The following is a 24,624-nucleotide window of genomic DNA, read 5'->3' on the forward strand; positions in this document are numbered from 1 at the left end:
AGAAAATCTCACGTGTATCTTTTTTTCCGGGCTCAGAAGAAAGCCCGCGAAATACAAATAATACCACGTGACTAGTGCATTTGTGCGCCGCGATTGTGGTGCTCTCAGTCGTGGTTTTAGCGAACGAAATCAGCGGCGGCCGTGTCTTCTTGGCCCCGTTAAAGCGGCAGGCCGATATGCCTGCGATGGTTTCTTCGCCCGCGTCAGACAGCCGGCCCACCTGACGGTGCAAGAGCAGCGAGAGCGGCGAGCCGACACCGCCGACATTCTAACAAGGCCTCCTTCTCTCCCATTAGCAAACGTCACGACAAACGAATGAGCGATAAGGTATCAGCCACTGAATCTGCGCATACAGGCTTGGGTAAAGGGGTGAGATGACATCATGTGACTCGGGCGAGCTCGAGCTCGCTCGAACCATCGCCAACATTTCTACCTGCCGCTGCAACGGGACCATCGGGTCACGGCCGCAGCTTATGTCGTTCGCTCAAACCACGACTGAGAGCACCACAATCGCGGCGCACAAATGCGCTAGTCACATGGTATTATTTGTATTTCGAGGGCTTTCTTCTGAGCCCGGAAAAATACACGTGATTTTCTTTATCGCAGTTAATGGAATGGGGGTTTCTAAAGGTGCTCCACAACTTTCCAATTCACATGTTTGGTCTAAAGTCGATATTTAATAAATTATAGAAATTAACATAATTAGCTAATTAAGTAAATGCAAAACAAAAAATTGCCTGTAGTGCGCAAACAGGCTGGCAGTTGTATGCAATTGGTTTCACTGACCTACCTCAAATATATTATTTTGTAACCCTTGGTTCAAGTTAGCTGGGACACCCGGTATACATATGAAGGAAAGAAGCCAACAGTCGGCGAGGCCAAGGAAAGCATTGGGGATTGTACTTTTTGCCGTTTTTTTAATTATTACTTGAATAATCACAGAAATTAGTAATGTAATCTGTTTAGGGGAAAGAGAATTAAACACAAAGTAGAAGAAAAAACAACGTGCCGATGGTGGGAACCGAACCCACGACCTCCGAATATCGCGTCCGGTGCTCTTCCAACTGACTGTTGGCTTCTTTCCTTCATGTATTATAACGAGCACCCTTATTCCCCTTCATTTATCTGCTTATATATATATATATATATATATATATATATATATATATATATAGCGCCAGCATCACTTGAAGCCATAGGTAGCGTAAGAGGGTTCTAGCACAGCTTTCGCCCTCGCTCTTGATCACGTTCTACGTGACGCTGGCGGTAACAAAGGACGTTCCATGTCCGCCGCATTGGTTGAGGGTGGCGCTGGTGAACACTCTCAAGGTTCGTATACAGACAACATAAATACCCAAGCAAGTAGCAGGGGGGACAGCGGCCGACGTGGCTCAGTTGGAAGAGTACCGGACGCGATGTTCGGAGGTCGTAGGTTCGGTTCCCACCATCGGAACGTTGTTTTTTCTTCTACTTTGTGTTTAATTATCTTTCCCTTAAGCAGATTACTAATTTCGGCGATTATTCAAGTAAACATTAAAAAAAAATACATAAAGCACCATCCCCAACGCTTTCCTTGGCCCCGCCGACTGTTGGCTTCTTTCCTTCATGTATTATAACGAGCACCCTAATTTCCCCTTAATTGATCTGCTTATATATATATTGTAGTGTGGTAATCTTCATCGATATAACCACTGACATGCGTCGCGTGCTGCCGCTCTCAAGGACGAAGAAGTTGTTCGCTGCCTTGCTCTTTCGCCACGCCTGACGCTTCGCTGCGAGTCTCCCCTGAGCGGCTGGAATCACCTGGGTTCACCGAATAAACACACCCCTACAATTGGTGCAGGTGCTGCTGGGTACGTTCCCATCCACCCTGGAACTTAGAAGCCGCACGTTGACCACTGCTTCCACCATGCCAGACGAGACCACCTCGACATCGGCGCCCCTACCAACCACGGTACTGTGTTCTGGCGTTCTACGGCAGCGTGATCCATGCCTCTTCAGTGGTACGGCTGACCAAGACGTCGACGACTGGTTGTCGGCGTATGAACGTGTCAGCAGTTATAACAGATGGGACGACACTATTAAGCTAGGTAACGTAATCTTTTACCGGACCGACGTGGCGAACCTCTGGTTTCGCAACCATGAGGCAGACCTGCCATCTTGGTCTGCATTTAAGAAGAATTTTTCGGAAGTGTTTGGCCGTCCTGCAGTTCGCAAACTCCGAGCAGAACAACGCTTGCGTGAGCGCACACAGCATGCCGAAGAGTCATTCACAAGTTATATAGAGGACATCGTTGACCTGTGCAAACGTGTCGACCCAGTAATGTCCGAAGCGGCTAAGATCGGACACATCTTGAAAGGTATCTCCGAGGACGCGTGTCAGATGCTCTGGCTGAAAAATCCTGCCTCCGTCAGTGAAGTGATTAAACTCTGCCAGAGCTACGACGAGCTTCGAAAGCAGCGCGCTTCTACCCGGCGGTCCGGTTTTAGAGACGACACCATTTCTACACTAGCACTGGGTGGTTCTACTTCATCTGAGGACAGCCCTTTGATTCAACAGATAAAAGCCTTCGTTCGCGAAGAGGTCGCCCGCCAGCTATCCCTGGTCCCTCAATTACAAGACACTGGTCGCCTTGTTCCTGACATGGCTCCGTCTTTGGCCCCTACCATACGGCGTGCCGTGCAAGACCATATCGCCGATGTCCTTTCGCCCAGTTCCGTGCTCTCGCCCAGCCCAGTGCTTCCGACCAGCCCCGTGCCACCGCAAGTAACGGCACCACTAACGTACGCCCAAGTTGCGGCCAGGCCGCTAATGCCAACCGCACCTGTTTCCTACCAGGCCGCCCCTTCCAACCACCCTACTGAAAAAATCCGCATATATGGAATCCGTATTTTCCGTTCATACGCAATTATTGGAATACGGAACTCTGTATGATACAGAAATCGTACGGAATTCCGCATGGTACAGAAATCGTACGGAACTCCGTTGATACAGAAATCATACAGATTTCGTACGATACAGAAATGGTACGGACTTCGTATGATACGGAGTTTATACGACTGCGCGTAGATAGAAATATGGTTCTACATGTTTTGCAGCATGACACTCTAGTGACAGGGATTCGACTGCTCCCAACACTGCGCCGCTCGCTCATCAGGCACCCGAGATGTTTTGCATTTGCTGCCCCATTGAGCAGTACAGCTAGAGCGAGTTTTAGATGCCAGCAACAAATGTTGCAGATGCTCTCCTTTCCTTTCGCGCGCTCTTCATTTCCGCACACTTCTCGCATTTCTTTTGCTTGCAGAAACTAAATGCAGCTTTGAGCCTTCATGCTTTTAACCCTACAAAACTGTTAGCCAGGCAAGAGCTATTGTGTGACCTTTTTTTGTGGGCGTGGGTTTTGCAGACCTCCCTTTGAAAAAGATTGGTCTACAGGCCCTATGGTTAAGAAAGCCACACCTCGGCTTCAAGGTCGGAGACCTCAAAACAAAGGTGCAGGAAGCACAGAAGCAGCAGCGTCAACAGTAAAAAATTTTTTTTTACTTGGCCCTCATTTCTTAACTTTCAACATGTCTGCGAGACAGCGGTTGACAGAGCTGCGCCGCTTCGAATTTGGTGTGCTCTCCAGGAACTTCAGGGTGTGCTGCTCAACTGCATCTGAAAAAAAAAAAAAAGAAGCTTTTGATTTCAAGTGCAAAGTGTTTTCAGGCAATCAGAGTTCAAATGACATCTTTCAAGCTATGCAGAGCTGAACAGTATTTGCACTACCCTAAGTACTAACTCAGTGAAGCTTGGCTTATTCTATGGTTGTCAAATGTTGCAAAAGATAGCTTAAAAAAGAAATGAGCTTATGCCTCTTCTCATATGCTCAATTTGTGGCAAAAATCAACTTTCTGCTCAGCAGTGTGTATAAGGTCTGCTCTGCAGCAATGTCTTTCACGCTGCTATGTGCAAGTCACGAGCGGCTGGTTCTTAACTCTAACATCACAGCCTTACAATATATTGTACCATACCATATCTGTGACCTTAGCCGTCTGGTATGTGGCTCTTGTGTCAGGCCAATTTAAGCACCTGCTCTATTTTCCTTACCTAAAGCTTCACGGCAGCTGGGAAAAAGCTGTTGTGTACCGCTAGATCTAGCCGAAGGCATCAAATTCTCAGATCTCTCTTGTGTCAGCCATCTGCTTTTGCTTAGTTCAAGCATAAAGAATGCTGCGCCATCTGGTTACACTGATGCTCGTCTCAAGTTGTTTCACAAAATGGCCCTTGCCATAAAAGCCATACTGCCCATTGAAAGGACATACATAGTTATTCCCTTGCACTGCTGGTGAATTCAAATTCCAGTGGCCTACTTGTTATTTCCACGTTAACGCCTGTATTCACCTTCAGTTCAGTTCAGGCGTTCAGTCGTGTCCGACTCTTCGTGACCCTATGGACCATGTCACGCCACGCTTTCCTGTCTGTATTCACCTTTAGACCTCCCTATTGTGCCTCCACATACACACCACCTATATGACAAGACAGCAGTATTTTCGAACTAAGTAGGCTGTACAACACGCAGATCCAGCACTAATGTTAACATCTACATACCTGCCAACCTTCTGATATCAAAAATTTGAAGATTTTTTTTTACTTGCACGAGAGGGAGGGGGGCATGTTCAATGTTCCGACTTTCAGAGGAGGAGGAAGGGGGGTGGGGTGGAGTGAGGAGCACTTTCACACAGTGTGAATGAGTCCTAGAATAAACATACACACATACAGCGACAGAAAGCATGAAATGAGTCTAGAGGTGCGTGCCAAGACATCTGCAAGTCGTCGCCAAGTGTTCTAGCTATGCCTCCACAGCCAACGCAAACTAATCGCGTGGCACTACCACCATTTTCCCTCGGCGCCATCGGTTTGCCATCGTAGTCCTTTAATGCAAGATCATTAATAGCCCTTTTACATGCAATTTCTTCTGGCTTTATTTATTCAGAGACCCAAGCCAAAACTTCTATATTTACTGTGGCAGCATGAACTGTGCACAGCCGCTGCCTACAAGAAAAAGACCACCACACCACTATTGCTCGCAATCTGCAAAGAGTTTTCTTTATGCTGATGCGATCGGTTTCGGGGGCCAAGGCTTCTGGGTAGTGTGATCAGCAGACAAGACATCAGACGGGGTCAGCAGGTAGATTTGGCAAAGAAGAAGTCTTATATACACTATTTACATGTCAAAACAGGAAGAGGAACTCGGACGAGAAGAGCGGAGCTAAACTCCTTAGCTACCGAGCTACTTAGCTACCGTGGATACAGTTCCGCGCATTAATAAAGCGTCTGGAATCCCCAGTTCCCTAGGTGGAGAAATGAAGTTCAATTGGGCCAGTCCAATCAGTGGGCACGTGCGGTCAACAGAGGCCCGGCCCACTGCCAGAGGCATCACTGGAACCTCCTCGCAGCTTTTCAGAGGAGTGGTGAGGGTCAGCACTGCTGGTGGCAATGTCGATGTTGTGCCTGGTTATTGGTGCAAGTTCGGCACCCGCAGAAAACGCCCTCGGCTGAGGTGTCACGCCCCATGCTCTCGGGAATGTCAAAGCTCTTGACCGGTCATTCCGCTACTGGGGCTAAGCAGCGTGCATCTCCCGTTCCAGGAATCGGCTTCGTTCTTTTCTCGGCTCCCTCTATCAAGAAGGTTGGTTGACGCTCTTGTCAAGCAGATATGAACGCCTCACAAGAGTCATCTTCCTATGGGAGAATAAAGGCATGACGAGGGTCGCTTCACCCGTTCCGGCCCGGCAGGGTAACTGACCGCCCAGCATGTGGGAATGGAATGCCTGTTGTCGTCGCCGTCCTTGATGGCCACTGCTCACAGGCAACCCCTTTGATTCTGCCTCGATCTGCTGGAAGCGCGCCACATGAACTTCGGCTGAGATCCCAGTCGTAACAGCTTGTCCACCGCCAAGAAGACGCCACGAAGAGGTCGCAGCTGATTGATTCACCACAAATGGGTGTCACAGTTGCAGTCTGGCTCATAGTCAAACCCTGATGACCTGTATAGCTTGCGAGTCCTCAGTGGAGCATTAGCGATCAGGTCCTAGCCCCCACCTCCGCCAAGGCAGTACATGGCCAACCAAAGAACACCACCAGGCTTTTAAGTTGAGCAACAAGAGTGCAATTTTGGGTGTGACATAGCCCTTGCTTATAGCACGAATCTGGAAACCTGCTCAACCGGAACTGGCCGATTTTTTTTTTCAGCAAAAGGTGCTATTCTGAATATTAAGAAAAGACTACTTCTCATTAGAGCAATGAGGCACATCTCAACATAGACACAAAGAAAGAAAATAACTTTTTTCAAGCACTGTGATCATTTCACGCAAGGTTATAAAAGGAAGCTGCTGTAGTCAATGCAAGGTCTCAGGTCCTTGCCCGGTACCTGCACTCCCCAGCTCCAGCATTTGGTTTATTTCAGAAGCTAAAAATCCCTTCTGCTGCGGAGAGACTCTATGGGCACCGTGCAGAAGTAACTCGTGGTGCGGCGCGACGCGTGCGCCCCTCGCGGTGGGAATAACAGTTTCGTAGTGACCCGTGCGCTGGCCGTGCAACGGAGATGCGTAGGATCTGCTGTGTGCGAGGCGCATTAGCCGTTCTTTTGATTCGCGGCATTCTATGGTCACAAATGAATTTCTAGGGTGCACTCCCTGGGTTGCTGCTGCTGCACACATTTATCACAGGCCTGATAAAATATTTTTCACATTCTCGAATAAGCTTTATGAAGCGAAGCTAAGTTTGGATCGCTGCCGTATAACGAGCAGTGAGCTCGCAATCATGCCAGTTTGCCGCGTCCAGATTTTCCGCGAAGCATTCTTCCCGAAAGAGGACACACTACCTGCCCCTGCATTAGCATCCTTTCTCAACCCGTAAAAAAAAAAAAAATGTTTAAAGAAATTGGGCGACTCATAGGCATTAGCGCTATCTGCATGGTGCCAATTAGCATGCCCGATAAATGGAATGAACGTCTACTGGGACCGCCGTGCGCGCCCAGCGGCCCGCGCTCGTGGGTGCAGTCGTTCATTGCATAATTTTTATTTAAGCTGTCCTGTGGTCTATATTTCAGTCTACGATAGCTTGCATAAGCACCAGTACAATGCAGAGCAATCAACGGGAATGAAGCGTTTTAATTGCGCATTTACAATGTCTTGAGCTTAGTTTCGTGAATTTGGCTTGGCAAATTTATTTTTTTGCTTGCTTGCTTTCAGTATTTTTTCCTGCCTCTCAGCTCGTTCCTTTTTTTTTCCTTCCACACCCTTTCCTTTCACGCTTATGCCGCTACTTTCCTTCTCTTGGGCGGTTTCTTTTGTCTATCCCCCAGCCTCACGAAAGGGCTCTAAAGAATGTGAGAATAACGAACTGTTAGGAAAAGAAGTTAAAATAAGCTGAAATGAAACTTAATTTCATGAAGACACGTTACGCAACATACTAAACACGGGAAGCTGCCGAAAGCCTTGACAACCTACATTAGACGATTGGCCGATGTGTGACCCGCTTTAATCATTTACTCAAGTATTCGCTAAAACTTTCAGCTATGTAGATGAACCCCTTGTCTTCCTGGAATGTAATGCAAACCAAACGAAAGTATCTAAAAAAACTTCCCTATCTGACATCGAAGTGAAGTACTAGCTCTCCGCTTCGCCCTCCTCTGTAGATGTGATTCATAAAGCCCCTGTCTGATTCCATATGCTTTATTCCTTTAGTTGTGTTAATGACATTTCAATCTCTACTGAAATTTTGAACCACGAATGATGAGCTGTTTATCATGCCATACTGCTCAATCGAGACTATAGTAAAAGGTAAGTAAAAAAAAAAAACAACAAACGTTAGTTTTTTTTTTTACTTATTTGTAGATGCTTTGAGCAATCTTTTATTTATTTATTTATTTATTTGAAAATACTGCAGTCTCAGAAGACCAAGCAGGTGGGAATATACAGAAACAAAGCAGGTCAGCTTTAAAAAAAAAAAACATACTTGAAATGGGCGCTTGATTTAACAGAAGAAAAAATAAAGGGATCACACAGCAGCAAATCCAGACCAGTAAATGAATGCCGTACAAGAGCACAAAATATAACATTACACAACAATAGGACATGTAAATAAGGGTAAAAACAGCAGAAAAGTAAAAAAAACATCACAACTGTAATGCGTTTGTTACACCATAATCAAAACTTTCCAAAGAAAAAATGGCTGCAGGCAGTTTGTTCCACTCTATTATTGTTCGTGGAAAAATGGAGTATTCAAACAAATTAGTGCGCGCAGTATAAGGGAGCAAATTATGGGCATGCCTGTGTCTTGATGAGCGCTATAAAAATGGCTGAATATAATTTTGTGAGTTGATGTTCAGATACTTTTTGTAAATTGCAAATAAAAATTTAGGTCGTGCAATGTTCCGCCTAGTTTCCAGTGTTGGGATGTTATTATCTGACAGAACCTTTGATATAGAATCAGTAGCTCTATATTTATTAAATATGAAGCGAACTGCACATCTTTGGACCAATTCCAGCTTTTGTTTGTCTTTTACGTAGAAGGGATCCCAAACCACTGAAGCATACTAGAGTTTCGGCAAGATAAATGCTTTGTAGGCTTGAAGTTTTAGGTTGGAAGGTGCCTGTTTTAGCTTGTGTCTTAAAAAGCCGAGTTTACGTGTAGCAGATGCGCAAATGTTTGTTATATGTTTAAACCACGAAAGAGTGTTAGTAGTTGTAATTCCCAGGTATTTGTATTCATCTACTTGCTTTAAAGGGTGACCATCGATAACATAAGAAAATACACAGGGATGCTTTTTATTTGTGACGCAGAGCAGTACTGTTTTTTGGGAGTTCAGTGTCATGCCAGATACCGCACACCATCGCTGATATTCGTTAGACTGTCAAGTAAATTTCTTTGGTCTTGTTCACATGTTATTTGTTTATAGAGAAGGCAATCATCTGCAAAGAGGCGGATGTTAATATCGGGATGAATGTGAGTAATTATGTCGTTAACGTAGATTAGGAAAAGTATAGGCCCTAAAACGCTTCCCTGTGGAAATCCCGATGAAACCGGTAAAGTATTGGAACAGTGCCCTCTGATGTCGACAAACTGGGTACGATTTGAGAGGTACGCATTGATCCAATTTATTATGAAGGAAGGAATACCGAAATGTTTAAGTTTAGTCAAAAGTTTTCTATTAGGAACCTGATCAAAAGCCTTGCTAAAGTCAAGAAAAATGAGATCGACTTGGCCAGCTGAGTCAAGAACTTTAGCAATGTGATGGACTGTTGTTACTAGTTGGAAACACGTAGATAATACTTTACGAAATCCATGTTGGAATGGAGACAGCAAATGGTTACTTTCTAGAAAATTTGTAAGAAAATGAGACACCATATGCTCTAATAATTTACAGCACGTGGAGATTAAGGATATAGGACGGTAGTTTTCCATTAAGAGACGATCACCTTTCTTGTGAACCGCGATAACGCGAGCAATACGCCAGTCATCCGGTAAAATAGCAGTGCGTAACGAGAGGCTAAAAATGGACACTAATATATGCGACACTGGTTCAGCATAGCGGCGAGGGAAGGAATTGGGAATATTATCTAGACCTGAAGCCAATTTTTCTTTCAGGTTTAGTACGAGTGACAAGACTCCTTCAAACGTAATAAAGTCTGGGTCTGAAGTGGATGGCAATAATATGTTACCTGTCTCATCTCTGGGAGAGAACACAGAGTGGAAATAATTGTTCATAATATCAGCAACTTTGCTTGGGTCCATAATGGTTTCAGAATTTTTTAATATTCGACCAATTCCAACACTTTCAGTGCCAAGGTAGCATTCATTATACCCGCCATCCTGCTCCAAGCAAGTTGTCGAGCGGCTGGCTGCCACCTGTTACCTCCCGTCAAAACTTAATTTCAATTTTGTGACAGAGGACTTGAAAGTACTGTTAAAGAGGCAAATAAGGATCGTTAAAAAAAACGAAAGAAAACTAGCATTCAAGTCGGGATTTGAGGCAGGACGTTCTTTCAACGAAAGAGAAAATTAGACTTGCTACAATTCTGACAAGTGGCAGAGTCAGACATGCATGTGTATTAGAAACTCTAGATCGCTTGCTGTGCCGTGCTGTAAGGTAGTTTTCATTCTCATAGCTGTGTCACTGTATCAGCGACAGCGTGCCATCTGTCATCCTTTCCTTTATCGTCGAGAAAAGTGGCAACCGCCTCACCAAAAAACAACTTAAGCTCTTCAAAAGCCATCTGCTTAATATCAGTGCCTGCAGCATTTTCAGGCCCCGGTAATCTCGTTCTCGAGTTTCCAGGCTTGTCGCTTTTTTTTGGGGGTGGGGGGGGGGGGGGGGGGGCTTTTTTATCTTCTTCGACTCCAGTTTCATTAATTCCTATTCTTCTTCCATACTCGTTCCATCCTTCTCGGCCGCTCAATTCCCCGCAGCTTTCTTTTATTTTTTTCTGCAGCCACACTAGCTTGGGAGGATGTTCGCCACAAATGTTTTTTGTATTTATCTTCATTTCTACCATGTCTTTTACGGCTCGGCTGCTATCATCTATCAACTTTTGCCAGAGCTAACAAGGGTTCCACGCGTGGCTGCACTACAATAGACGCTATCTCCCTTGATTCATCCGGGGACATAGTGCCCGATTCCCTGCCTTCAAAGTCCTCTCTGTCGCTGACCTGAGCCACTCCGCCAGAATCTGACGCTACCTTGGTTTGCCACTGCCTGGCCCATCGCGCGAGAAAGCTCATTCTTCTTTCGGCTTAGTTCAGCTGCAATTTCGCGGGCTTTCAATGAAGTGAGCGCTTGGACGGCTCGGTCACTGAAGCTACGACCTTCCTCCTGCAGCATCTGCTCTGACCTGTTCGAAAAGAGGTACGGAAACTGCTCCGGCCGGTTCCGTGATACTGCTGCCTCTATTTCCAGAATGCTAAATGGGCCTATTCTGGCACGTGCGACCGGCAGACATGCGTTATTCTTTACGGCAACCTGTTTAATACACGCACAATCCCTCATTAAGTCAGCTGCCTTCACGTATGTGGAGTGGATTACGTTCATGGTGGCCGCGGAATCTTTAAGAACCCGACAATGCTTCCCATTAACCTGCATCTCTTTTAGGTATGGTTCTAGCAGGCGCATGTTTTTTTCATCTGAATCCGCCAAAGACAAAAAAACCTTCAACTTCCTGCATGTGTTGGCAAAGTGGCCGGGCTCGTTGCATCGGAAACAGACCGATTTTTATCTCGGTTTCCTTCCTGTTGTCGGCTGTCACTTTAGGGTAGTTACTCGACTCTGCCCTGTGGCTTTCGTCTTGCTCCAAGGTGCCGCTTGCTAGGTTTGCAGTCTGGGTTCGCGGAACTTTTCGTTTGCTTTAGGGTTTCCCCGAGAACGCGATCACTCTGTTTCGCACCTAGCATGAAATTCTTCGGCCAGCTCTGCTGCACGTTCTAAGCTTTTATTTCTCGGCCTGTCTTGCACCCACACACGCGTTTCTGCTCCTAGACAGCTATAAAATTGTTCCAGGCAGATCACTTCTATTACTTTGTCATCAGTTCCGAAAGCCTGTTCTCCTCTTTTACCATTCTGTCAGGTCTTCCTTCAGATTGTGAGCGAAATGCGGAAACAACTGATTACGTTGTTACCTGGTTTCCCTGAAACGGCGGCAAAACGCATCTGAGGGATAGGCGGTACTTTTTGAGAAGTGCTGCCTTTGCTTTAGTATAGTCGGCCGCTTCTTCTTTTGTCAGCCGAGCAAGCACTTGGGCTGCCTCACATGGGAGGACGGTCAGCAGTTTCTGGGGCCAAAACTCAGACGATAACTCAACATTTTCACATGCCCACTCGAACTTTACGAGAAAAAGCCTTATATCTTCTCCTAGTTTGTACGGTAGCAAGAGGTTTTTTATTTTAACACTTGATGCTTCCTGACTCACAACGAAGTTTGGTGTGTGTCTCCCAGTGTGTTCTGCCTGTGCTAACTGCAGATCGAGCCGTTTTTTTCTTTAATTCTATTCGTCTTCAAGATCCTTTTTGAGCTTCTCCTGTTCCTCAGCCTTCTTTAACTCTTCTTGAATAAGCTCCCAACATTCTGCTATCCCCTCCGCGTCCGCACCGATGTCCTCAATTGCCCTAATCAGTTCTGGTTTTCTGCGGATGGGCCCACAGTCAATGCCCAATTCCCCAAAGATTAAAACCAGCTCCGGTTTGTGCAACTTTTTTCAGTCCATGACTACTGCAGCAATGGCAAGTCCCTGCACTATGTGGTTAGAGAAAACCAATCTGCCTCTAAAACCACCCTTCATTTGCCGAAGTTTACAAATATCTACAAGTTGTAAAACCTGGCAATGTTCCAAGAGAAGGACCGTGTACTTACCGTACCAGAGTCAGGACTGGGGGCGCAGACCATTACACCGCAGCCATCCACTTGATGCGATCAGGTTCGGGGCCAAGGCTTCTGGGTAGCGTGATCAGGCGGACAAGACATCGGACGGGGAGCAGCAGGTAGAGCTGGCAAAGAAGTTTTATATACATTATTTACATGTCAAAACAGGAAGAGAAACTCAGACGAGGAGAGCAGAGCCGAGCTGAACTCCTTAGCTACCGAACTGCTACTTAGCTACCGTGGATAGCTCCACACATTAATAAAGCGTCCGCAATCCAGTTCCCTAGCTGGGGAAATGAAGGTCAATTGGGCCAGTCAGGGGGAGTAAAATTATGCTATATCTAGCTTTTAACACTAAACAGCATGACGTACGGTAAACAGTGATGAATGGTTTTGTAACGTATCGCGTGTAAAAAAAAAAAAAAAGTCACAGCTCAGCGGTGCACTACTACACTGCGATGCAAGCAATGACTTCCTCTTGCTCCTTTAGAAAATTAATATCTAGCCACACTAGCATTTTTATTTTCCTTTACTACCCTCCCTACCAAGCTTTTACTGAATTGTCTCGATGCGCTCATATATGCATGGATCAGACGAAGTGAGTGTCTGCAGGTTCTTCGCTAAAATCGGACTAGGAAAACCAACTTCGCTCACGAAAAAAAAAAAAAAAAAAAAAAGAACCAGGACGGAAATTGAGTAGCCCAAAGCCTTCTGCGATTGGCTGCCTAGCGAGCTGCTTCTGGGTGATACGTGAAATTTTCTACAAACCCAGAACCTGAGCGCGACAGCGCCGAGCGGAATGCTTTGGCGGCCCTCGGCCTGTCACGTCCGTCAACGCTCCACTGCACTAAGGGAGCTTTTGTAATAAACGGAAAAGAATTCTCAGGAAAAACTCAACTTTATAATTTTTGAAGGAAGAACTGGGTAATGCTTGCCCGCTTCGCGTTGGCATTCGGCCCGACAAAAGCGTCCTCTAGCTGCTAAACGCATCGCATAAGCCGTTGGTCGCCGCCGCTGCATTCAACTATTTTGCGAACACCACATACACAACAAAAATCAGTCAATGCTTCGTGAATATGGCGCGACAAAACAGAACCATACAATCACTAAATTGCTCTTGCCGGTATGCACGTGCAGAGGGCAGCTGACTGAACCACGCCCAATAAGATCCATCAGCCCTCGCATGCGATCGGTGCTCACGTGACTGCTCCCAAGGTGAAAAACGACTGCGTCTCCGGGAATTTTGTAATCGCTCAGCACTGCATTCAGCACTTAATATAAGAACAAAGCGCTCGCTTGGAGCCCCTATCACTTTTCGGTAATGACCTTTGCCTTCGATCTTTGTGGTCAAAATTTCGACATATCCGCATTATGCCCGAAAAATGCTTCGAGATAAACGGGAGTTAATACATACTACCTATGGGAGGTGAAAGCGCGACATAGAAAATTTTCAGCTTAACCGATTTTTCGAGATATGCGAGTTCGTGTTAACGAGAGTTTACTGTATTTTTTTTACTCACATACCTCACGAGGTGGGTTACATAAAAACCTGGAGTGCGAAAAGAAGCAAATAGAACACAGTTACTTGAACATTGTTATACAAATAGTTAACAACCAACCAGAAAGTTGAATGCAGTTAGAAAAACTTCAGATCAAGAGCTGAGCACCCCACCAATCAGCCACTCAAATGACACACTAAGCAATGCATTTTTAGCAAATAGAATCACTAGCCGCTATTTACAACAATGAATTAAGAAGTGAAGCTCTCATTTCCTATTTCTGCCGATTCATTTGGCCGTGCAATGCAAAAGAAAATACTCTTGGTAATGATATTTTTACTTCCATGACCACAAGCTATATAAACAGGTAATAAAAGAAAGTGAAGGAAAAGCCCTATGCTTATGTGTAGCAGACTGCACACAAAATATCATGCAGTGGAATGTTTACTTCATGTGCCTACACTATGTACAAAGATACTGTCCATGTCTACCTTCTGGCTTCTTAAGTGTTATGGACAAAAGGCTGCCATCAAAGACAAAATTTACTGGACCACTCCACAGCAGCATATCATGCACACTCATGGTAACACACCAGGTGACGAGACTGGCTCTAGGACAATGCGTGTCGTTCGTTACCAACAAGCATGCTATTTTTCTGTCACTAAGTGCTGCTTATTGATTGCCAGGGGCGTGCTGCAAGGCACTGTTGCAGCAGTGGCATTCTGCTGACTCACCAGCGCGAGCAGGTGCCTCTTGTTCCCTTGCACACCATTGTGATAATGTACATCTTCGGTACTGTGTATTAGCATAAATACACTGCCGCATGCAACGCATTCATTACAAAAAGTTCCAGTCTGCACGTCGCTGCTTCTTTATATTTGCACAGGCAGAAAAATGTTGCAAACTTGAGCATGCACTGGGGAGCACCTATACACAATACCAATGAATCAGGGTAATATTGTAGGTAAAAACAAAATATAAAAAACTAGCTGTGTGGGTATTGCTCATACTTGCTCAAGGTATCAATTGCATCTGTCCATGAGTTATCACTTATGCAAACACCTGGTGCCGAATTCTCTAAGGTGCTGTATGTTTGGTGACGACCCCTTAACTGATGCAATAAAAGTACCAACCATTTTCCTTGTTGGTAGATCATTTAATATGTAGCTCTATTGCAAACTCTCTATTGAGCTCTATTTAGAACTGTGGCAGTGTCCATTCATATTGATACGCATGGAGTGTGGTGGCTCATAGAGGCACAACTGCTTTTTGCGACATTTGAATCAAATTAGCAGATAAGGCAGCTTGGGCAAGTTGGTGACAGTATTCTTGGTACCAGTGGCATAGCCAGAAATATTTTTCGGTGGTGTTATACAACAGAATACAACAGACAAAACAGACCAACCGGAAGGGGAGAGCGCGGAAAGAAATGTGGGTGCAATGTTCAGAGAATTTCTCGATTTTCCTCAACGTTACACCAACTTATGGTTTCTGCTTGTATATAGATCCCAAGTACTATATCGAGACCACAGTTCTTACCTGGCCCTTCAAATGTAAGGAGACAGTAAATTACGATTTTAGAAATGCGCTGTTTACAGCACTGCATTTGTTGTTTTATTTTCCTAATATGGCCGTTTATTAAAATGCGTTTAAAAGTGCTGAAGGCAAGCATAATCATAATTGCATAAAAGCTCCGGGGTAAGTGCATGAGACGCGCCTGACCATGCCAATTAGTCAGCAGGGTGCCAGTAGTGCAACAAGAACCTAGAAGCACATTCTTGAGGACCAATAAGAAGCAACCCGAAGCATGAAAATTGGCATGCTTAAAGGGAAGGATTGGGCATGCTCCCAACATTGGCCTTGTCACAAGGCGTCTCACTGTTAGAGTATGTGCAGACATCTAATTAATGAGCAGCTAGACAAGTTTAGGAAAGTAACCAACATCTTCAATTTCTTTTAGACACAGAATATTGCTAAGGACAATGAAGATGAAGCGAGCAGTGGCACAGGCATGAGCACTTGCTCCAGGCCTGCTCCCATTATTAAAAACCATCCCATCCCATCACCATCGGTCATGCTCTTTCTTCACTAGCTTCCCATCCTGTAACAATGTTTTTCTAATCTTTAGAGACAGGTAAAACTCAACACTGGGGCCCCAAAAGCCCTTCAAAAGAGGTATTCCAGCTGCACAACATCATGGCTTAGCCAGCTGCCAAGCAGCTCATCTTTGGGACTGCTGCAGGTACCACTTCTTACGTAACAGCAAAAGAAGGCAATATTCAGAGATAAACACAGGGGTTTCAATCCTCAGTGCACTTACCTCTTGCTTCTCCCTGCCCTTCCGCCATGTGCAAGATGGGTATCCAATTCCATTTCAATATTCTCTGCAAACACATGCAAACAGAAACAAGTCAAGTAGAGTTTGCAACCTCGTTATAGGTAATTAACAAGAATCTGATGTTTGCAAGCTTACTTCATGCACTGCACAAACAGAGTAATGCATGCATCAATGCCAAACACTTTTTACAAGTGACCCACATTTGACAACTCCTTGCGTGCAAGCTACAATGAAAAACAATGTTTACAGCAAAGAGAAAGCCTTAATAGAGCTTCAAAATGCTTGTTAAGCACATTGTTCTGCCTCTTGGTTACGTAGATAGTGACACTATAACTGGTGGTTGTTTTGTGTATTACCAAGCATTTAATGCTTTAAGTTGCTCGCGAAAAATGAGTTCGGGCTACTGCGGGTGCTGGCACACAATGGCCGTTTTTGGCAGCGGATGTGTTATCACTAGAGTGGGGTTCGATGATTGGACGAACAATAAATTCATAGCTAAAAGGGCTCATAAGTAAATATATGTTCTGTCATATGTTTGTGTTTTCTATAGTATCTACAAAACCAGCATGTTTGCTTTCGTCAAAGTACTCCAAGTATTAAAAAAAATAAACATTGCTACAGGCTCTGGCTATTGTTCTGCCTCGGGGAACTTTGCGTCTCTCTACATAAATGGCTTTGGCAAGTATAGCTACCCTCTATGCACATGCAAACTCTTGCCTAAACAGCTGATTTCTCATAGGTAATGTCTCGAATTCTGTGCTGCCACGAGGACGAAAACTAGGCAGCACCATGCTACTCGAGCAGCGAAGGCAGTGGAAGAATGTTTTTTTTTTATATATTTCCCTCTCAGAATGAGCGAAAAAAATATGGATGGAAGCTCTTGGCATTCACAAGCAACTGAAGCGGCGGGTGTGCTCGGCACATTTCACTCGAGCACGCCCTCGAAACTCCTTTGAAGGTTCACCAAAGATTCGGCATTCGCTGGCTACAAGCAACGGCGGCAACGATGCGACACGGTGCTGGCGGTGGCAGGCACTTATGCAAAACATCGATTGAAAAAAGTAACTATCGTGTGCATTGGCTGAGCAGTGAAAGCTCGTTCCGATCAGAGCTATCGATATTCATACATAATAGAGTTTGCAATGTTTTCACTGCTGTTCTTTTCTCAAAGACTCACCATCATGAGTAATGTCCCTGGCAGCAGCTCACTGTGCTCTCGCCTGTCTGCTTAGTTTTCAGTCAGATTAACGCGCGTGAGCACACTTGTTGAGAGCTTACATCCCTTTGGATTATTTATAATATTGCGTTACCATCGGCTGCGTGGATTGACAGCGCCAGGCTACAGTTGAGCGCAGGAAGGTCAGCGAAATTTACCGCAAGTGCACCATTCCTTTTTTTTTTTCTTTGCTTCATTGTCACTAGGAAAAAATACTGACGTATTTACATCTATGGGACACGCATTTCTTTTTTTCTTGCCAAAGCGTCTGTTGACACAACATGGATAAAATGTATTTTCAGCCAATCCTGCTGTTGTTTTTTTTCAATAACTTGAACCCATGCATGCCAAATGGAATTGATCAAAAACTAAAATGGGAATTTATCACCTGCCTGCTGGGTGCTTTTTTTTTTTTTTTTTTTTGGAATGTGAACCTTTTGATTTTCCGTCGCAGGACGCAAATTCGGAACGCATTCACAGGAGTGAACCAGGCTGTATTCAATTTGAAGCAATGAAGTAATATGTCTTTTGAATGCATCTTTGCAATAGTTTGATACCTTGCTTGAATTTGCGCAACTGATTTAAGCGTCATCCTCAGTATTACTGGAAATGTTTCACTGCCCTTTGAGGTGTGCAGGCAATTTAAATATTACAGCCATGAAAGATGAGTGTACACAGACAAAGCCTCTATTCACTGAAGATGGCCGCATCAAATGCAAAGCTGGTGGCACATCTGATGATGCCGTGGGCTCCTCACTGTAGATTGTTTGAGACTCCATCCTCCCCCCCCCCCCCCCCCTCCTGTTGCCTTAACACAAACCCCGATAGGTATGTACTTACATACAACTGGGCGCCGTGCGCACCGCTCTGAAAAAGTCGCCGCAAGCCACCAACTGACAGCCACTTGCCCCCCAGTGCTACGTAACGTGCGTCCCGATACATACAACTAGGCGCCGTAAACAGCGAGCCACCAGCTGACGGCTACTTGGCTCTTTCACTAGGGGACCCAGTAACTCAGCTTCCGACAATAAAGTTTTGTTTCTCTCTCTAGTGACGCGCAACTGCTGATACTGCTACTGCTAGCCCTACTGCCATTGCAATAAGAAACAGGAATAGGGAAAAGGTTCGCCCGTGTAAACATAGTTACAGCACTTACCTGCCAATTCTTCACCATTCCCATGATAAAATTTCTTCTCTTGCGGTCATCTCCTGGCATGCCAACACCAGTAAGCCTGCCTTTCGCAGCATTCTTTGTAGTCTGTGGCTTGTATGCTTTCACAAGCGATACGTTCACGAAAGCTTTCCCCCGTCGTCGCATACAGCATAGGCTATTGTGGAGCTTCCATGCCACGCGATAAACTGTCTGCAGGCAGCGACTGGCAGATATGAAACAATGAATACTTGCGTACAACAAGAGCATCGCACACCATGACCGCGCACAAACACCGCCATTAACGCAGCCTCCCAGACTCTCTTGGCTACAGGAATGCCTAAAACTTTGGATGGCTCTGGCTTCGTTCGTTTTGCGACGGGATATCGTCTGCTAGTAAATTATCGTCTTCAGACAGGAAAACCGGTTAGGTCAGAGATTTGTCATGTAGTTTTAATAGATAAGAAGCTCTTGCTGCTATTTAAAGTAAAGAAAATTATCATTTTATTACTGATGTCCACCGTGGTGATATGGCCAAAGGAAACAAATATACACTCTCATAATCAAGGAGGTTAACATGACCGCGCGTTCACATTACCCCATTTTCTATGCGCTTTGGTGGAGGGCGTGTTGCTCATTGCAGCATACATACTACCGCGGTATTATTATTTCACGTGATGCAAATTTTGTGCTATTAGAGATTTTTTTTTTTTTGACCACCACATTACTGCGAAAGGCGCGGTCGCGATTCTACTGTATATTATACCATATATAGTGTATATATCTCTATTTTCTTATTTTTGCCTGCACTGTCCTTTCTCTCTGTCGCTCTTCTTTGATTTCCTCTACCGCTTCCTCACTATCCTTTTATTTTCGCCGCCTCAGCTAGGTGCTGCAAGGATAGCAAACATCTTTTCCTTCCTTATTGATATCTAATGATAAATAACCACATACTACTGTTTAATTTTTGTAGCACAGTACGTCGATCCAAAGTCGATACCAGCGTAATTTTGCAGTAAATCTAAGTGCCCCAGCATATGTCAAGTTCAGTATCCCTGCATTAAATGTACAGTCCAATACCATCACAGCTAAAATCGAAGGGTTGGTCCCCAGCATGGTCTTCAGAATGGCGCAAGCTGTAACGAGGCCTGGAGACGAAGTGTTGCCGCGTTTCACGCCTTTAATGTATAGCTTTATTTGCATGCAATGCTGCTATGTTCAAGTCCGACTTGCAGACTGCCACTTGATATATGACTTGATTCATACAGCTGCACAAAAATGAAAGTTTGAAGCCATATCAAGCCCTGTATGCCCGATGATATTAGCACACATTTTTTACCATAGGTTTCCTCTGCAATTATAATGACCATCACCTTAAATGCTCGTACTTCAATTTTGTCTCATTGCATTCAGCATTAACTCAGGAAAACAAAGCATGCTGTTACTATACTTAATCCCTCCCTCATAACATAACGAGAGAGGTGTCCCTTACAAAGATTAGGGCCCTTGCCCCGTCGGTGACGTGCCGACGGGGCTCTGAAGAGGATGCAGTGCAAAGCACATGCCCTAAGTTTACAAGGCCAACTGCCGAGGTGGATCTTCGCCCCCTTTTATGGACGTGCCCAAGAATGCAGCCGTCAAAAATAAGACAACTACAAGAAGTTGGACAGTCGGCTACAAGGGAGAAACATTTACACTTGTGGACAATGGACAATATTAAGAGCCGGAGCTTGTTCCGGTTTCTTGAAGAAAATAGACTGCATGACTTCCTTTAAGAAGACAGCCTCATTCTATGCCACATGGCAAGCCTTTGAATAATAAGAAAAAAAAAGTGAGTGCACTTCTGGGTGACCATCTTCCTACTTGTGAAATGCAGGCCATGATGGGGGGGGGGGGGGGGGGGGGGCATGGTCAAAAATTGTCAAATTTACAATAATTTATTTCTCAACTTTTGGTGTGAAATTTTCTCTTGCAATATTTTCACATCTGTCTGAAACAAGGCAAGGGAGCAAATAATACAAGTTGAAGTTCATATACATATATGTAAACAACACTGTTTTATACAACTCTGTTATCATTGTAGTATATGCTCTGACACATTATTGACCTGAGATGTACATGCCACTGCCAACCGGTGGTGAGATGTGGCTCCTATTTTACACTGTGCTGTGCTGTTCAGGCATCCTTCCCTAACTGAATTTAAACCATATTTCATGCTGTTTGTTGATGCAGTATTCATACTACTTTTAGAAGAGTTGAGTGAAGAACAGCTACAGCATACTGGTAAGTTGAAAACTTTTATTCAGTTATGTTGTTTCAATATTTTAATAGTTCACACTTTTCTAACAATTATGCATGTCATAAAAGTAAATAATAAGAAAGATACATACTACATATTTCAAAATGTACAGGGATTGCAATCGCTGGTTTCAATTAAACTAAGTGAGAGTTGTAAGTATTGTCATTTACACATTCCTCAGACAAAGCAGTTGCTGGATGTCACAACGTAATAGTAACAATATAATAATAGTCACAACATAATATGTCACAGCATAATAATAGTAGCTGTTCAAATACTAAGTAACAGCTGGTGGATTTGCCCCTCTGCAAAGGATCATTGGTTAGGGCACTTGATTGCTGTGCCCAAGGGTGCAAGTTCAAACACAGGACATGACTGCTGCTTTTCATTGGAGATGAAAACCAAGGCACCCATGTACTGCATGATGCCAGTGCGCTTTGAAGAACCCCAGGGGGTTGAAATGACCCGGAGCTGTTAACTGGTATACGTCGACTATTGTGGATATTGCGCATTAAATAATGCAGTGCATTTTACAAAGCGTGATGTCAGTTAACAAGGTATCATTTCACTTTAATAGGGATAAAAAATTTGTTAAGCCATGCAGAGTATCAAATTTGATATCTGTTGGACAATTGAACTAACCAGAATCCATGTGTGAGATTGTGCATGAAGATGCCGATGTATGCTTTATAGTCATATTTTAGCATATAGCTAAAATTAATAATATTCCCCAGGAAAATAAAATGGGCACCCAGTCAAATTCAGCAGATCCTATCACAACAGGCTGAACAAACCAAACTTTCCTGCCTTTGCAATTGTTTTGCTTATTGTACAGAATGTTTTGCCAGTGCTAATACATGCTTTTTTTGTTTTTTTCTGTGGTGCAGGTCACTTGCTACAGGAGTTTGTTGGATGAAGACTCTATAACCGACAAATGATGATATTCAATCTGAATCAATTGCTTCACCTCGTAACAGCTATTAGAAACTTTGGATATCTGGGGGACATAGTGTTTTTGTTTTTGAGAATGGGAGTGGCAGGCTCGTTAAAATGATAACTCGTGCAAAATGGGTGCCAAATTAGGTGGTGGAGAAGCTGGTAATGCTGTAGCAGCTGTAGCTCAACACTTCATTCCTTTGAGAGATAAGTGAAAGACCTCATTAATGCCATGCTAGCTAATCCACTGACTGCTACAGCTACACACATATTGATGGAGCATGTCTTCTTGGTCATGCCAACTGCACACCTAGCCTGTCAGCAGAGGCCGTCGTTTTGATGGTACTAGTATTATTTTTTTTTTGTAAGAAACTGGTGTGCATTGATAGTACACACAGGCTGCCAGGACACATTACTGAGTGCTTTTTGTCTCTTGTGACTGCTCCGTCAATATTGAAATTGAATGATATTGCAGCATCATGCCTTCTCATTGAATTTTCAGCGGATGACATAGCATATATGTATGTGATTTGCCAAATCTTATTGAGCGGGATTAAGATTTAATACTTTGCTTGTACTCTCAGTTTGGCTAATAGGGTTTAACATCCCAAAGCGACTTAGTCTATGAGAGATGCTGCCATGATGGGTTATGGCAATGTTCAAACATCGTTGCGCTTAAGAAAAACCGACGTAAAGAACGACACGAAGCACAAGAGCGCAAACTATCAACTGAAATTTTATTGCTATGAATATATAGCATTACACATACCAACATCACAAAAATCGACAAGTCAGCAAAATAGCTATTGTCTCAAGGGTGAACGTGATATCTCCTTCACAAAAAAAAAAAAAATATGAACGCTCTCATGCGGTCGTGCATACGTGGGGCAAACGGGAAGATGCCTTAACGAAAGGCTCAGAGAGCACAGGTACAACTGTAACCAGATTAGTGTATCTGGAAATCTGGTGCCGCACTGCGCTAGATGCAAAGATTGCACACCACTTTTCAATGAGACGGCGGTTCTTTTGAAATCTAAAGACAAGCTAACAAGGGAACTGTGGGAGGCCCACTGTATCGAATCCGGGAATGGGACATGTGTAAGCGACCCTTCGGTCCCCCTATCGAAAGAAGAAAGGGTATAGTTGCGAAAATAAAGAAAAGAAGACAAACATTTTTTTTTTTTTTTTTTTTTGTGAAGGAGATATCACATTCACCCTTGAGACAATAGCTACTTTGCTGACTTGTCGATTTTTGTGATGTTGTTACGTGTAATGCTATATATGTATGTTCATCGCAATAAAATTTCAGTTGATAGTTTGCACTTCTGTGTTTCGTGTCGTTCTTTACGTCAGTTGTTCTTAAGCGCAACGATGTTTGAACATGTCAGTCCCCAACTAGCCCAACTAGAAACCCTCTTGATGGTTATGGCAATTTCAATCACCTGTGGTTTTTTTTTTAATGTGCAGTGGAATTGTACAGTAGACAGGCACCATGCTTTTCACCTCCATTGAAAAGCAACCACCGTGGCTAGGATTGAATTCTTCTTTGGGTTTATATCAAGCCCCGTAACCACTGAGCCACCATAGTGAGCATGTGTTTTGTACAGTGCACTCTGACTAGATTATGATGAAATGTCACTTAGTATGGCCCACAATTTTTAAGACGCAGTTACTGTTAATAAACATGTGGGAGTGCAGTGATAGCAAAACTTTGCTGCTAGCTGCTAACAGAATATTTTCAGTGTCTTGCTGTTTTGTATTAAGGTGTATTGAACTACTCTAAAGTTCAAGCTGGTTACTGTTTTCTTGAGCATGTTGTAAATCACATTATTGTCATTATACTCTACAGGGTACAGGGTGTTTCTAACTGTGACTAAATACCAGCTGCTGCTTTCTCTTTAGTTGTACCCAGCAATAAATATGCCATAGATATTTTGAAGAAGTGCCTGCAAAATGAAGCTTATACACTTAGCTAAACAAAACTACACTTAAGCAAGTAAATTAGGTCTACTAGAAGAAATAGGGGACGTGAGGGATTGGCAGGATGCTGGTATACAATGCTATTGCCTTGCGGGAATAGCAAAGATTCACATTGATTTCCTATTTATGAAGTTATTGTCTGATACCAATGCTATAATTCAAAAAGCAGATGCCTCCAGGTCAATAATTAGCTTCCAAAGGAAGTCATGCAGCACCTTAGCATCAACTTGTGCCACAGGTAGGATGTGCACGTCTTTGTTTGAAGAACTCCTGGAGCATGAATATGTGGGCTGCTTTCGCAGGGCTTCACAACTAAATAGCAGCCAAGCCAGCTTTGCGATCAAAATATGCTTCAAGTTGCATTTCATCTATCATTAAAGTTGCTGTTTGTTCATGCTCTGCATGTGCTCAGAACCCCCTTCACTTAAGAAAGTTAGATTCCTGTTTTATGTAGCCGGACTTGGGTTTTGTGATAACATGCAGAGCCATTCTGACTGTATCAGTGTGAGACAACCTGCCTTCAAACGAACTTTTCAAAAACTTGTGAGCGTGAGGTGAAACTGTGAATTGACTTGCAAAAGCTAAAGAACCTGGGGGGCATCAGAGTGTTATTTAAAATGAGATTGACTTTGTTTTTGAAGAATTTTAGCACCTCCAAAATGCAAAATGCTCATCACTCACTTAATCCAGTAAAGTTGCTACCAAATCGTAGCATTGCATGTATTAACTGTCGCACCTTATTAGCACTAAATTATTCATTTTTCAAGACGCAATATGTGGCACGCCCTGCCAAACACCATCGTATCA

General features: G+C 44.0%; 1 protein-coding gene across 2 annotated transcripts; it reads right to left on the bottom strand.

Annotated features, from left to right (window-relative positions):
- Positions 1 to 3,501: 3,501 nt before the first annotated feature.
- On the bottom strand, positions 3,502 to 18,927 carry LOC146186030 (uncharacterized). Of its 2 annotated transcripts, none has more exons than XM_084606959.1 (4): positions 18,609 to 18,924; positions 16,219 to 16,282; positions 12,391 to 12,524; positions 3,502 to 3,658 (listed from the first exon to the last, which is right to left on the bottom strand). In XM_084606959.1, exons 1-3 carry the CDS (start codon positions 18,870 to 18,872, stop codon positions 12,451 to 12,453), a joined length of 402 nt encoding a protein of 133 aa, XP_084463085.1. In that variant the 5' UTR covers positions 18,873 to 18,924; the 3' UTR covers positions 3,502 to 3,658; positions 12,391 to 12,450. The 2 variants fall into 2 exon arrangements, with proteins under 2 accessions (XP_084463085.1, XP_084463086.1); XM_084606960.1 differs by having other exon boundaries at positions 3,528 to 3,658; positions 12,396 to 12,524; positions 18,609 to 18,927.
- Positions 18,928 to 24,624: the final 5,697 nt, after the last annotated feature.

Source organism: Amblyomma maculatum, chromosome 6, assembly GCF_055883805.1.
Source record: "Amblyomma maculatum isolate TAMU_Amacu chromosome 6, ASM5588380v1, whole genome shotgun sequence".
Lineage (NCBI taxonomy): Eukaryota > Metazoa > Arthropoda > Arachnida > Ixodida > Ixodidae > Amblyomma > Amblyomma maculatum.

What these genes read in the sequence shown, in the direction of transcription:
- LOC146186030 (XM_084606959.1), bottom strand. Translation starts at nt 18,872, where the DNA reads ATGCTCTTGTTGTACGCAAGTATTCATTGTTTCATATCTGCCAGTCGC. An exon ending in GAATGGTGAAGAATTGGCAG is followed by an intron (nt 16,283 to 18,608) that starts GTAAGTGCTGTA and finishes ATGTGTTTGCAG; the next exon opens with AGAATATTGAAATGGAATTG. An exon ending in AGGGCAGGGAGAAGCAAGAG is followed by an intron (nt 12,525 to 16,218) that starts GTAAGTGCACTG and finishes CTTCTTTGCCAG; the next exon opens with CTCTACCTGCTGCTCCCCGT.